At 40.7% G+C, this 13,756-nt stretch overlaps 1 protein-coding gene across 1 annotated transcript in view; it reads right to left on the bottom strand.

The window, feature by feature from the left end:
* Positions 1-13,756, bottom strand: part of ANKRD33B (ankyrin repeat domain 33B) — an 82,245-nt gene that overhangs the window by 27,934 nt on the left and 40,555 nt on the right. Inside the window, exon 2 of the mRNA XM_019541554.1 lies at positions 4,452-4,581. Coding sequence (XP_019397099.1) covers positions 4,452-4,581 — 130 coding nt within the window. The remainder of the gene's footprint in view (positions 1-4,451; positions 4,582-13,756) is intronic.

The raw sequence follows: 13,756 nt of genomic DNA, 5'->3' as shown, positions 1-13,756 counted from the left end.
CAAGTGGCTCCACCACTGGCTCTCCACTGCCTTCCATGGCCAGACTCAGTTCCATGGGGCTGCAGAGTCTCCAGCCACCAGCCTGTGCTCACCAAGGCTGTGCTCCAAGCAGCTCTGCAGCCCCATGGAGGTAAGCCCAGCGGTGGGAGGCAGGGGAGAACCACTGGCCAGGGCTGCACTTGGACCAAGGGTTGCACTCCAAGTAGCTCCACCACTGGCTCTCTGCCATCCCTGTCAGAAAGTGGGTCACTGCATCCTGCACCTGCTGCAGCTTCCAGATGGTCTTCACAAGCAGACCTACATAGAAGACATTTCAATAGACAAGACTTAAAGTTATGAAGCCATGGATGATTGTGGCCAGATATGAATCTGAAACAAGATTGCAGCCTTGTCACTAGTTGGAGTTGGTGAAAGGCACTCCTAGCCCCTGCTGCCATCTGAAAATCTAGGTGCAAAATAGGATCCAGGAATATTCCAATGCTGTGAACCTGAGTGACAAGAGGAGGTTGACCTCCTCCATCACTATCAGGTATCCCAATCCCCCTCAATTCAAGCAGTTTGCCCATGAGCATCACCTCTGGCTTGCCTAGATTCAATTTCAATCAGTTCACCCACATCCAATCCTGAAATGCAGCCAGGCACTGGGAAAGGACAGAGACTCTGGGGTCTCAGTCAGAAGAGAAGGAAAAATAGATCTGGGTATCATCAGCCTAGTGATGGCACCTTAGTCCATATCTTCACACAATCTCAATCAGCAGCCTCATGCACACTTTGAACATAAGCCAGAAATGAGAGATAGGCAGGGTTGGATCTGGAAGGGTCAGGAGAGCGCAGTGATGCAGTAGCACCCGGCCCTGCCTCCCTTTGGATTCCTGGTGTATTCAAAGTTTAAAACCAACTGCCTCACAGTGGCAGCAGCATTTCTATTCAGGCAGCAGTGAGGGATTTATTTGGCTTCAAGGGTTATTATAATCTACCTGATTCCTTCTAAACTCTTCATTCAACAGGTGATAACAATGCTCTTTCCTTTTTTTTAACAATCCACAAATCAAGCAACCCTTTTTTCTGTAATTCTGCTGTTATCTGCTCCTCCTAATGCAGCTCCTATTTCACAGCCACGCAGACTTTTTTTTTACTTTACCTAAAAATATTATTTCAGGTGTGGAAACAATAACAGATGAACATTAAGTGAGGCATGGAAATAATTTTCAATGAAGCATTGGATGTACTATCAAGAATCTCAAGGAGGCCAGATTTTGTTTTATTTATCTGACTGAGGAAACATCATCTTTGGATTGCTTTTTGCCTAGTTGGTTGTGTTGTCATACAGTTTATAAAACAGAGAAAATTAATTCACAATCCAATAAAGTCATATTTGTTTTTGCTTTGATCTTGAACTGAATAATATAACCCTCAACCCCTAGTATATTAGTGAAGCTTCTAGTTTCTTTTTACCTGGAGAAAAATGTGCATTGTTTTATGTGATGATGCACCACACCATCTGCACCCCTCTTTTCATAATCCTAGATTTGCCCATGGAGGTGGGAGGTTTGCTGGGGTACACTGATGCTCTTACTGGTACTGACAAACGTCTGGCATGCCTGGCTGGTGAGTTTTACTAACCTCGGCAGGAATAAACTGATTGCCAGATTTGGGTTCAGGAAGGAAACTTCTCAGGCCAGACTGGCAGTAAATGCTTTTATTTGGTTTGGTAATGGGGTTGTCTATTTGTTTGTCTGCTTGCTTTTCTCTGAATACAGGGCAGGGTTCACTTCCTAGGATCATCTAGCCATATATTACCTAAAAAATTCCTTATCCTGGCAACTGCCCAAGACATCATGGTCTCTCTTACTTTCTCCCTGTGGCACATTGTCATTTTTTGAAGGCCTTGCTTTTTTTTTTGTACTTAAAGATCCTAAATTGCTATTGGCCAGTGCCTTTGGGCTGTGATGTGTAGGAAAGGTCAGAGGGGATGTTTTTGTGGACCGTTTTGGACTAAGTATCTATTACATGGTTGCCTGCAAGCACAAGGGACTGGACTTGATGACCTAGGTGGTCCTTTCCAGTCTTATGTTCCATGCAGAATCTTTGTTTTCAGTTGCCAAAAGGAGATTGTTCTAGGTTACTGTTCACAATTCAGCAATAATTAAGTGGCACCTCTACCAGTTGCAATGCTGATCACATGACAATCTGTATTAATGCTCCGGCAGTATTTTCTGAAAATGAATAACTGCTGTTGACACTGTAGGTAAGGATTAATATGGGGAAAATAACAGCCAAGTTCTTTGGAGTTTGCATAAGCCCCTGCTGACAAGTCATTCTCAACTGCTTTTGGGATCAATATCAAATACTGATGGACAGTGTCACGCCAATGTCAGCACTGTGGATTAATTCTGAGCTCATTATAATGAAATATAAAGGTCAGAGAGAACTAGCCTTAACTTTTATGGGTCAAATGGATATTGGAACAGATAAAAACAAAGCAGGTTACAGAGCGTCTGAGCTCTCCTAACTATTATTGGAAAGCTACAGCCATCATTAGCTTGCTAAAAATAAAATGATTCTAAAAGGATTAAAACATTCTACAAGAAAGAATTATTATCACCTAGTGACTTCTTTAATACAATGTAGTCCATAATCTCCTTTGTAAGTGTAATTCAGGCAAAGCCAAACACTTATTAGCAACAAAGGTCAAATTAATTTTCATTGCTACATAAAAAAAGAAACCTATAGATTTCTGTTTAGCTGCCAAACAAATGTTGTCATAATTAAGGCCTAAAAAATGACTGTTAGCCCACATCAGTGGTTTTTAAAACAGCAGTAAATATTTAAGAGGGATTTGATTTGGAGCACCTGTACAATGTTGTACATTACATATAAATGAAATATATACCATAACCTGATCTGTTTGCTGTTAATTATTACTGTTTTCATCTCTTTGGATCTCAGATTAGCAATTTATCAATAGTAAATACAAGTTCTCCTTATTTATGTCTCAGAATTAGTTATCATCAGGTAGACACTTTCAGTGTGGTGGAATCTTATTTACTGACAGTCAGCCACGCTTTAGGCTCATGTCTGCTCTCTATAGCCATATGCAGAGATTCTGGCTCCTTCTTTATTGCTAGAGCTGGGAAACTTGCTTTTTGCTCTGGGGTGCAGTAGCCCTAGTACAGCTACTGTCATAAGGAAGAGAAGAGCTGGAATAGTCTTTTATCATGTGGTGTAACACCCCCCCCAAAACAAAACAAAAACCCCTCAGCCAAACAAAAAAACAAGCCCATCTAACATGATGTCAGGAAAAAGGGTGCTGATAAATGTTTTTTCCCCTCATCCAGGTGTTGGGAGTAGGAGGAATTTTTGACCCAGTCTTCAGCCTTTGGTTGACATCTTTTCATATCTAGCAACAAAGTTTGATGCATGGGATCTTCCCGGATGCCATTCAGTGGGGAGTAGCTGAATATAGAATATCTCATTTCTAGGCTGGCATTTTGGGGAGAAGTGCTACTTCCCGGTACCTCTTCCAACATGCCTACTGCCACAAGTGTGCCATGGATTCCGTATGCAGGATGGGGAGAAGGTTTGGCAGCTACTTACTCATGTCATAACTGCCTTTGAGGATTAGGCTGGAGGATCTGGCTAGATAACTGCAGTCCAAAGCCTGGCAGGGTAGGGGAGCTATTTTCAGCTGCACACTACACACAAAGGAAGAGCCAACATTTGGCCAGTGCATACAGACCTTTTTCATCTCTCATGAATCTCGTGTTTCAGGCACTTTGTTTCTATAGGCACTTTGTGTCTACTTACAGTTCAACACTACAGCAGCCTTCAGTTATAATAAAAGTGTACTGATAGTAGATTGTAAATATGCACACAGGCTCAGCCATGGATTTGTAGACGGTATGGGATTGTGCTCATGTCTGAATATATTTCTGATTCTTAACTGGGAATGGCTGAATAATATATTTGCAACAAAATACTTTGAGCTATCAGATAGTTCTTTATTTTCCCATATTCAGCAACTACTGAGGGCCCCTCAGTACAATATATGTGAGAAGGCTATAGCTCTGAACACACCATACCTGTGTACAATTGCTAGTATACTCTGTTAGCAGTAGCATGATCAGCTATTTGTAATGGAAAGGAAAAGGCAGAAAAAATGCAGGATTTTAAATTTGTTATTTATTTTTAAATTAAATTATTAAAACCCTTTATTAAGAATCAACTAATGGTTTGCCCTTGTATATCCCACTCAACTGTTGTTTGCAATGAACTAGTAAAATTTTTATGAGAGCTTTCCTTTGGAATGGATTTACCGGAATTATTTTATATAGTCCTTGACCTGTAAAAAAACAACAACCCTAAAAGTACTTTATTTCAGAAGTGATGCCACAACAAACATGCTGCTTTTTAACAGAGTATACAAAGGTGAAACAAAAAGAAAATATTACCTGCTTGTGCAGCTGTTATTAGAGCTGTGTTCCCTTCATTGTCTTGCCAGTTTACATCAAGATGAGGGCACTGTGCTAAGGCTATTACAATATCCACAAAACCTTGGTAGCAGGCAACAATAAGGCCATTCTGCAAATAACAAAATAGTAGGTAGTTAAGAAAAAGCAAACTCGGAGCAAGGCATCGATGAAATACTGTATTGATGAAACAGCATAAGTTGCACAATACTTAAGTGTAGAGCCAGTACAATGAGGCAATTTGGATTAGGCGTTCTGAGTTTCTACAAAGTTTGGTATATGTTGTTACATCTGGAGGTCTTATTCAGGCCAACATTTTTAGGGCCACAGAAATCCTAGAGCTACTCATACTACAAGGAGTGCTCTCTGCAGTATGTCCCAAGAGTGCATAACACTGCAGGGGGCGGAGAACTCATGAGAGTATAACTGTATCCTCCAAGAGCCAGCAATGAAAGAATGTACTGTAGGCACATTCTTCTAAAGACGTGATTTAGAAGAATCCTAAGCACCCTAAGATCCTTTCAAGGACGATGCAGGGTGCCTTACAATGTGAATCATCTCTGTACCCTTACCAGTACTAACAAGGCAAACCCAGAGATTTCAAATAGAAACCCAGTGTGTCAAAAACATTCTGACCTGTTCTGAACTTTCTGCACTTTTTGCAAAGCAGGATTGGCTATTTTTCTGTAGTCAAAAAACAAGTGGAAACTATGAACTGGCATTTTTTGAGGAGAGCCTTGAGTCTATCAAAGGTTATATTAAGTTTATCAATAGTACTTTGACTCTAAACATGTTGAGAGCCGTTCCTTTAAAAGCAACAGTGGGCAAAATATGGCCTGTGAGCCGGATCCAGCCCATGGAGCAATCTTACCCGGCCCATGATGGGTACCTTGACCCCACCCAGCCCAGGTGTGGGGGCAGCCCAGGCTGTGGTACATACAGCAGGTTCTGCTGCCCCTTGGTGTGCAATGGGGCTGAGGTGGCACAGCAGCCAGACTTCATTTCTCAGCAGCCACAGCAGTGGTAGCTCCCTACAGCTGCTGCTGCTGGACTCAGGCCTATCTGCCCAGCACCCACCACTGGGGGCAGAATCCATGCAGGCAGGGTGTGCAGTTGGGCAGCTGGGATGGGGTGTGAGCCAGCAAAGAGCAGCATCTGGGAGCAAAATAGGCAGATGGGGCTGGGAAGACCCCAAGAACTTTGGGCGGTGACAGTGTGGGGCTGTGGCCAAGTCGTGATCCACTGCCTGCAACAGGTACCCAGGTAAGAGAGTGTGGGGAGTGGATAGTGGCTACATCCCAGCCTGGCCCCACACAGTTACCACCCCATGATCCCAACCCCATATGCAGCTCTCTGCCTGGCCATGTGCCCTACCCACACAGCTCTTGGCCCTGGACTGAGATACAACATGTGGCCAGGCAGGGAGCTTGGGGCAGTGACATCACAGGGCTGGGGCAAAGCCATGATCCATTCCCTGAACACCCCTGCCTGCGGAGCCCATGCCAATCATGGGCACGCGGGCAGCGGATCATGGCTTGGCCCTACTCCTGGCCTTGCATTGTCACTGCCCCATGACCCTGCCCTGTGATCCTGGCTTCACCTGCTCATCCTGCTCCCGAACATTGCTCCCCATGCACCCATGTCCCCCATCCAACATAGGAGTTTTGGTGACTCGTTGTACAGGGGCAGGGCTGACACAGCCCATGACAGCCCAACAAAACCCCCTATGTAGCCCATGGGTCTAAATAATTGTTCACTCTTGCTCTAAAGGTATCGTTATGTGTAACATGCATTACTGACATAAATGACAAATGTCAATGTTGAGTCTATTTAAAGAGTCAGTGGATTACATTTGGGTTGTTATTCTTTTAATTTAAATGGCTTAATTTTTAAAAAACCCACAACTGCTCATAATATATAGTTTAAAAATACTAAATGATCTCAAACAACCCTAAATGACATGGAAAATGTAACCCATATTGCTCCCTGACCTACCATTTGCAAACAGATAGGCAAGAGAAGCAAGGCTTTTTGTGGTTTCTTTTATTGGACCAATTGTTTAGTTGGGGGATTGCCAGACATGTTTTTGGGCCTCAAGTGCCCTTCCTCAGGTTGTAGGCAATATTTTTTCTAGTGTAGCTAGCTCATAAGCACACATTTCAATTATTCAGCAATCAGAAGACAACAGAAATTCAGAGACATTTCTGAAAGCACAACAAAGACTAATATTAAAAGATTGACTAGTGGGCTAAGAAAATTGTAAGGTTTTGACTTTAATTCAGGAAAGTCAAATTTAAAGTGCCTATTGCACACTACCCTCTCTGTCTTTATACGTACTACTATGTGATGGGATGTACATGATATTCTCACATGGTAGTAGACAATGCATCATGCCATTGGGCAAATGATTATTTTATAAATATGCTCCAGCTATATGCAACCATATAAATATTTTGTATCCAAATCATAGTAAGTTAGCAGCTGTTATTATACAGCAGGCTGAACACCACAAGTTCCAAGAACATGGAACAATATTTCATTTTGCCATTTAAAAAGAATGTTTTTGTCCAGTGGGTAGTTTTAAGTTCATAATACCTGTGACTAATTCGAAATATTTAAGATATCACTTTGCAACTAACTTTTATCCTACTATAAATAGATTGCTTTAAAAAGTCCCAACTGAATGTTTTTGAGGACAACTGAAAGTTATGTGAAATCTCCAGGAGCAATGAGGTAGGAATTGCACCTGACCAACCAAATTTGACCTCAGCACTGTTTCACTCAAAAGCAAGGAAAAACTGCTCCCATGAAATATAAAAATAGTCTTGCCATTGATTAAGTGGAACCAATGGACTTAATCCAAAACATTTCACTTGCCCATTAAAATTTTTTTAAAGTCTCATTTTTTCAGGATTACTTTTATAGCTCACCATGAATACATTCACACTACTCCGCTGAATGCAAAATAAGAGAAAGGAGGTTTGGAGGGTGTAAGGTCAAAGGTTCTTCTGAGCCTAGTGGCTAATGGGAAGTGCATGGTTAATGCATGCCAGTTTCTTCAGTCAGTGGCATCCAAGGATATGATGTGGTCAGTTTTTTTGTTTCCCAACTTGAACAGGCAGGATTTTATTTACTAGTGCATCAGCAGGGGGTCATCCTTGGCACCACCACACCTCCAGAAAGAGGCTTGGAGCCACATCTCCAATGCCATAACATGCTGCCTTAATCACTCTGATACCTTGCCCTACAACCAAGAGGGCTTAGTGAAGTTCAGTGGCTTCTCCCACTATCATTATAAGTACTTAGGAGTGCTGGCTGTGATCTCAGAAAATCTAACAGCTCAACAAAGGATGGCAACAAATAGTGCTCACTTCTCTGGTCCTTTCTCCCTGGATGGAAAGTACCAGAGAAGACTTGTTAAATAATTTATGACCACCAAATTATTAGAAAAATGGAAGCTAACTGGATTTTAAAAAATGAACCCAACAGCATGGCAAACACAAACCTCACAATTTTTTTGCTGTTCAAAGGGTCAGCGTAGTTCCACTTGACTCCCATCTGGTCCCTACAAAATCTGAGGGTTGTCAACATTAGCAGGGTCTCCCTCAACTCCTGCTGATTAATGGTCAAAAAGCCCAAGGAAATACCCTTATAGTTTCCCTTAGGCTACAATCCTTTAGTGACAGGGCAGGCAAAGAAATGGAGTGAAGTAAATACAGGTTTCCCTCATTTTATGCAGGTTCTGTATGTGTGAATTCACTCTTACATGATGACACTTTTTATACCAAAAATTTGTTATATGCAAGGTAAATTCACTCTTATGCGATTGGTGTGGTGGAAACCCACAGTCAGCTGCTTTGTGCAGTGCATTGTGGAAGTGACATACAACAAAATATAGCCTCCTATGTGGATCTGTGCTCCTCACTTGTTGTCTGCAACATGTGTTTCTGTAGTTGTCATCCCCATTATGGTAACATTCATCACCACCCTGTGCTTGTGTGTACTGTCTGCTGTTGGTGAATACCAAAATTGTCTTGTAAAAGTGGTAGAAATGGGTCTGGGGGTCAGTACAGTCGAGGTCTTGGAACATATCCTTATTTGTTACATTGCAAAGTGGGTTCCCTTTATGCAAATTTGAGTTATGCGCTGTTTTCCAGGAACACACGTACAGCATAAAGCAAGGGAAGCCTGTCCTGACCATTAATGTGTATTTTCTTTCTTTGAACAAAGTGAAACCAGCTGCAGGGACACTACCTGATGTATAGATGCTTTTCATGAATTACAAATCTCTAAAGTTATATATTTTTCATAGCTATTGGTCCAAATGAGCTTGTAAAGGTCTATAGATACCATCTTTAATCTTGTTTTTTTAGTAAAAAAATAAAAAATAAAAATACTGAATCTATTCAAACGTAAGGTTTTTCCCCCCAATCACCATGGGGAAAAAAACTCTTCCTCTTATAACTGCATACAAGGAAACTATGTTAAATACATTGTCTATCATTAAACTGCTGCCAAAAAAAATCATGTGCTCAGTAACAGAACTCAACTCTGCAGTTGAGTAAATGCAGCCAGCAATGAGGATAGGTTAGTGTAGCTCATCTGAATAAAATATATGCTAGTGTCTATTGCATGCAGTCTCCCTCAACACCAACTCTTTTTCAAGTCAGGTGAGTCACTACACGGAATACATTTTTATATTCTTTTCACTCCCACAGCTGAGCTGCACCTTTCTTTCGTATTTCCAGTCATTGCTGTTTGTTCACTTGCCTTAAATGTCTGGCAAAGATCACCAAGTGGGGTCCCAAACAGTTCATCCAGCATCCCTCGATCACCCCCTCTCTCAGCCTGTCATATATGATTAGTATGGTCACACCTCAATGAGGTGGAGCTGGGCCATGTTGCCCTGCACCTCATCTGCATTTTTGGAGATCCCGGGATTCGTGGCAAGAACACCCATTTCTTGTCATGAGTGTGAGGGCGCTAATTAGTATGTGGATCCTTTGTGTGTGTGTGGGGGGGGATGTATCTGGAGTACAACACATACTGAACAGTGCTGAGCTGTGGGGTCAGCATGGCTTGAAACACTGTTTGGGGCCCAGACCACTGAATTATATAGTAAATCCTGAGCCTTTTGGTTTTGGACTGATCATGTATAGATACAAAAGTGCTGCTTAAAAGTGTATTTGTGGAGTACCTGTGCAAAAAGCATGTAGCATTTTCAAAAAGAAAAAAATGCCTCAATTCTAGATTAACTAAATCTATGGGTACCTGTAGTAATGTGCCTATATGCAAATTTTGCTCCTCTCTTCTATATGTTCAGGGAGAGCAGGGTTTGACAGTAAGGAGGGTGGAAGAAGTTGGCAGGGGAGCAGAGGACATGAGGGCTGCCCCTCTATCACTAGGTGATCTGGTATATTCAAGGCAAATATCCAATAATTGCATACTATTGCTTGGAAATTTTAACAAATGTATACATTGTCTATATACAGAATCTAATTATTGGGGGTGGTTAGCTTATATTCAGGGTCATCTTATAGTCAAGCAAATATGGTAGGTGACATCTTCAGCTGGTATAAATTCACATAATTCAAGTTAATTTAGTGATGTTTTGGCAATTACACATGTTGAAGGCCTGTCCCACTGAATCGACCAAGAAGAAAACAGGCTACCAGGTGCATCTCAGAAGTGTTTCTGAGACACAGGACTTCCTAAGGTTAGTTGTAGGGTGATGTATGTTATACAGTTCTCTTGCTGTGTGTCCTAATGGAAACCTGTATCTGAGCAATCATCAGATCACATCTGGTCTTAAAATTTACCCAGTCTCCAACTAACCATAATCCAGTCCAAGCAGATATGTCCATGTTTCTAAAATGCTCTTACTTAAAGCAGTCCCCCCCCCTCTCCCGCCATGGACTACTCTCAACACTGACCCTACTGGGTGATAAAAATACAGCTTCCTTGACATGGTATTTCCATTACAACAAGGTTGCTAGCTCAGATCATTAGTGGTTGTTTCAGTTTCCTCATCCCTTTACATTCTGGGCACTCCTTTCTGTTCAGGTAATAAACAGCTTCATTAAGATACAGATACAATGTGTAATCTCTTTGATCATACATAGACCATAAAATTTCTCAATTACACCTTTGAATAAGATTGTTATTTTGATTTATTTTCTACACAATTTGTCCTTCCACCCAATCTTTAACAAAGCTTGGTATTTCTTGATAAAGTATTTTTCAATTTCCTTCGAGTTAATGTGCAATACTTCAAAGCATTCATTTGAAACTGGATAGGGGATCCTGCTAGATAAACACATCCTTATCGTCATACAACTTCAGGTAATACTTACCAAAAGGCAGTTATCCTCCTAGTGAGGCTGTCCAGGCTAACTTAAAAATTATTGCTCTCTCTGCCCTTAACATTACTATATTCCTTTAATAATTACTTCTCATTGAATGCTCAGGAATTAAATGTCACAACTCCAAACCTCTACATAAAAGAAATACACTCTGACTGAGTGGAAAAAAAATTAAATATTAATGACATTGCAAAATAAACGTACAAAAGCTTAGAAATTAGGAAGTGAGTTGTTTTATTTTCAGAAGAAACTGTTATGTATCACTCTTAATTTCATGGTATTTTCAACAGTGTAGTTCTTTTCAATGGGTAAACCTGTTACTGATTCACTCTGTATTTAAAGTTTCAATTGTATAGCAGAATAACAAAATTCTTCAGGGCATCTCAGAAAAAAAATCTCCACTTGGCGACAACTTTACCCTTATATTTTTGGGAAGGTTACTGCCTTACTGCATTTTGGGACTTTCCTCTTATTTTGAACACTTTCTAAGAAAAGTTTCTTTGTCAGGCAGAACAGGACCTATGTACTACCACATATGCATTAAAATCAATGGCAAGTCTGACTTCACTGGAAACTGCAGCAGGTTGTAAAGCGGGGCTCCAGATGCAATACATCTCTCCTGTCACCTGCAAGGAGTTTGCTGATGAACTTCCAGGTTTAGATTAACTGAGTTCAGATACACATTGAGAAAGATATTACAGGTTTAACTCAAAGGCTAAACTCATAAGACCAAATAAAAACAGTAGACGGTACATCTTTCATTCAATTTTGACTTTTACATTGCAGAGAAATGAGTTTAACTGCAAACTTTTTTCAAAGTATCCTTGGTGTAAATGGCATAACTTTACTAAACACATTTGAAATATGCTCACTTTCAGTAGTTGACAATGTGTCCTTAATAAAAATTTAGAAAAACATTTAGGGGAGTAATCCCTGAGCTTCAGAAACATTAAATAGGTGGCTTTACTGTTAACGTCATTTAACACCTAGACCAGGGACAAAAGTTGGATGTCCATGTACTTTGTGGTCTCAAGGTGACAGTCGGATCCATCAAAACCATTGTAGCCTATTGCAGCCTTCAGCAAAAAAGCTAAGGCCAGAGTCAGAAGTAGAAGAGAAGATACAAAAACTATCTACGACACTCAGCAAATCACTAATTAAAATTTTACAGAAGTCAGCAGCATTAGTCATGAGAGACCACAGCATCTTGAAAGGCTGTTTTAACATTTAAAACAATGAATATGGCTAACAGATGTCATGATCTGCTTAAAACTGTTTTAATAGTGCCAATGAGAAATACAACTGACATAAAATTGCTGCCCCTCAAACCATTTCTTGAGGCTATTAATAAGGCAAAAAGATAGGGCTGCCTATCCTAATCCACAATAACACACAGTGGTTCACCATAACATACAATTCTGCCCAAGAAGTCTTTAGAAAGCAATTAAAACAAGTTGTGGTCCTAGGAAAAGGTTCCTGGTAGGTAGCTATGGAGTCTGACCCCATCTTGTTTTCTATACAACAGATGCAGAGCTTTCCCTTGCTGCCTCATTAACACTACATTTACACTGAGCTCAAGGAAGCATCCACAGAGACAAGAACACAGCTTGCTTGCATCTCTGCCTGTTCAGGCCTCTGTCTCAGGTGAAAACAAATAAGAAAAACACCTGTAATCACAACCCTCCTCAATGTTTAGGCATATACTATTAGAGTGGCCCTTCACAAATGCTCCCCAGCCTGCAGAGTTAAGGAAGTTAAGGTTAGTTCCAATCCCAAAAGCATTCCTGTGACCACAGGAGGTAGTCTTAGTGGGCAGTAGCCACACATTTAGGTTGGGGAGGAAGCCAGTAAAGAGTTTGATTTCTCTCCCTGTGGCTGTCCCATCCTTACAGGAAGAGGGTGGAGGAGTCCTTTTCCAACAGCTCTGAAGACAGTACTTGGAAGATAGCTACTCTCTTCCTCTTACTGGAGGAAAGATAGTACTGGGAGGCAACAGATGTTTCCTAATGATGATCCTAGGGGAAGCAGGAGACAGACAGCTTAGCAATGGGATACCAAAAATGAAAGGAAGAGGGAAACAAAGTTGTTGAAAAGCAAAGCAGGGCATCAGGAATAGGGAGCATACGTACTGACATAAAAGAATAAGGGAATACAACATAGGTATCGACATAAGGGAATACTAGCATAATTCAGAAGCTAGTAGAGAATAGATAGGGGGACCAAGGAGCCCAGAATGAAAGCAGTATAGGGCAAATGCAAAGGATGGACAAGGTGCAGGGTACACTGGGGTAGATTAAGAAAGAGTAATCTGAATGCCACGGGCATGCCCATGCCATGGACACATACATGGAGATACAGGCACTAACACTAAGATAATTTAAACATATAATTTAAATACATGCATATTGATACTAATATATAATAGGCTTAGAAAACATAACATTTACCTATTTTGGGTGTGCTTTATTTCACCTGAGACTGGGAGAATACTGCTTGTATAAAAGTATGTTCAAAACTGTTCAGCAGTATGGAACGGTGTACCTAGCTTAGTAAATTATAATAAAGGATTTTTATGTTGGGGGAATATTGTATACATTAGATCTTATGTTAACAATTATATAGACAATATTACTTGTTCATCACATAATTCTAGAAAATGAAGAAATTGCAAGATATACCACAGGATTGATAATGAACCCAAGGTGAACAACAAAGCAAAAGAGAGAAGCCGTAAAATGATTTTAGCTTTCCAGAAAATCTCTTCAGACATTAATTTTTTTCCTCCAAGATGGCAAAAATGAAAGTAAATTAATTTAGCATTTCACTATTTGCTTGGGACAAATAAGGTGTTTGGCAGAAGAATAAAATACCATTAGGTTGCTGGAGGCGTCTTAGTAAAACACTAGCAAAAGGCATTTGAGCCTA

This window comes from Crocodylus porosus, unplaced genomic scaffold (genome assembly GCF_001723895.1).
Source record: "Crocodylus porosus isolate Cpor-Errol unplaced genomic scaffold, CroPor_comp1, whole genome shotgun sequence".
Taxonomy (NCBI): Eukaryota; Metazoa; Chordata; order Crocodylia; family Crocodylidae; genus Crocodylus; species Crocodylus porosus.
This window is presented reverse-complemented; position numbering and strand designations above follow the sequence as displayed.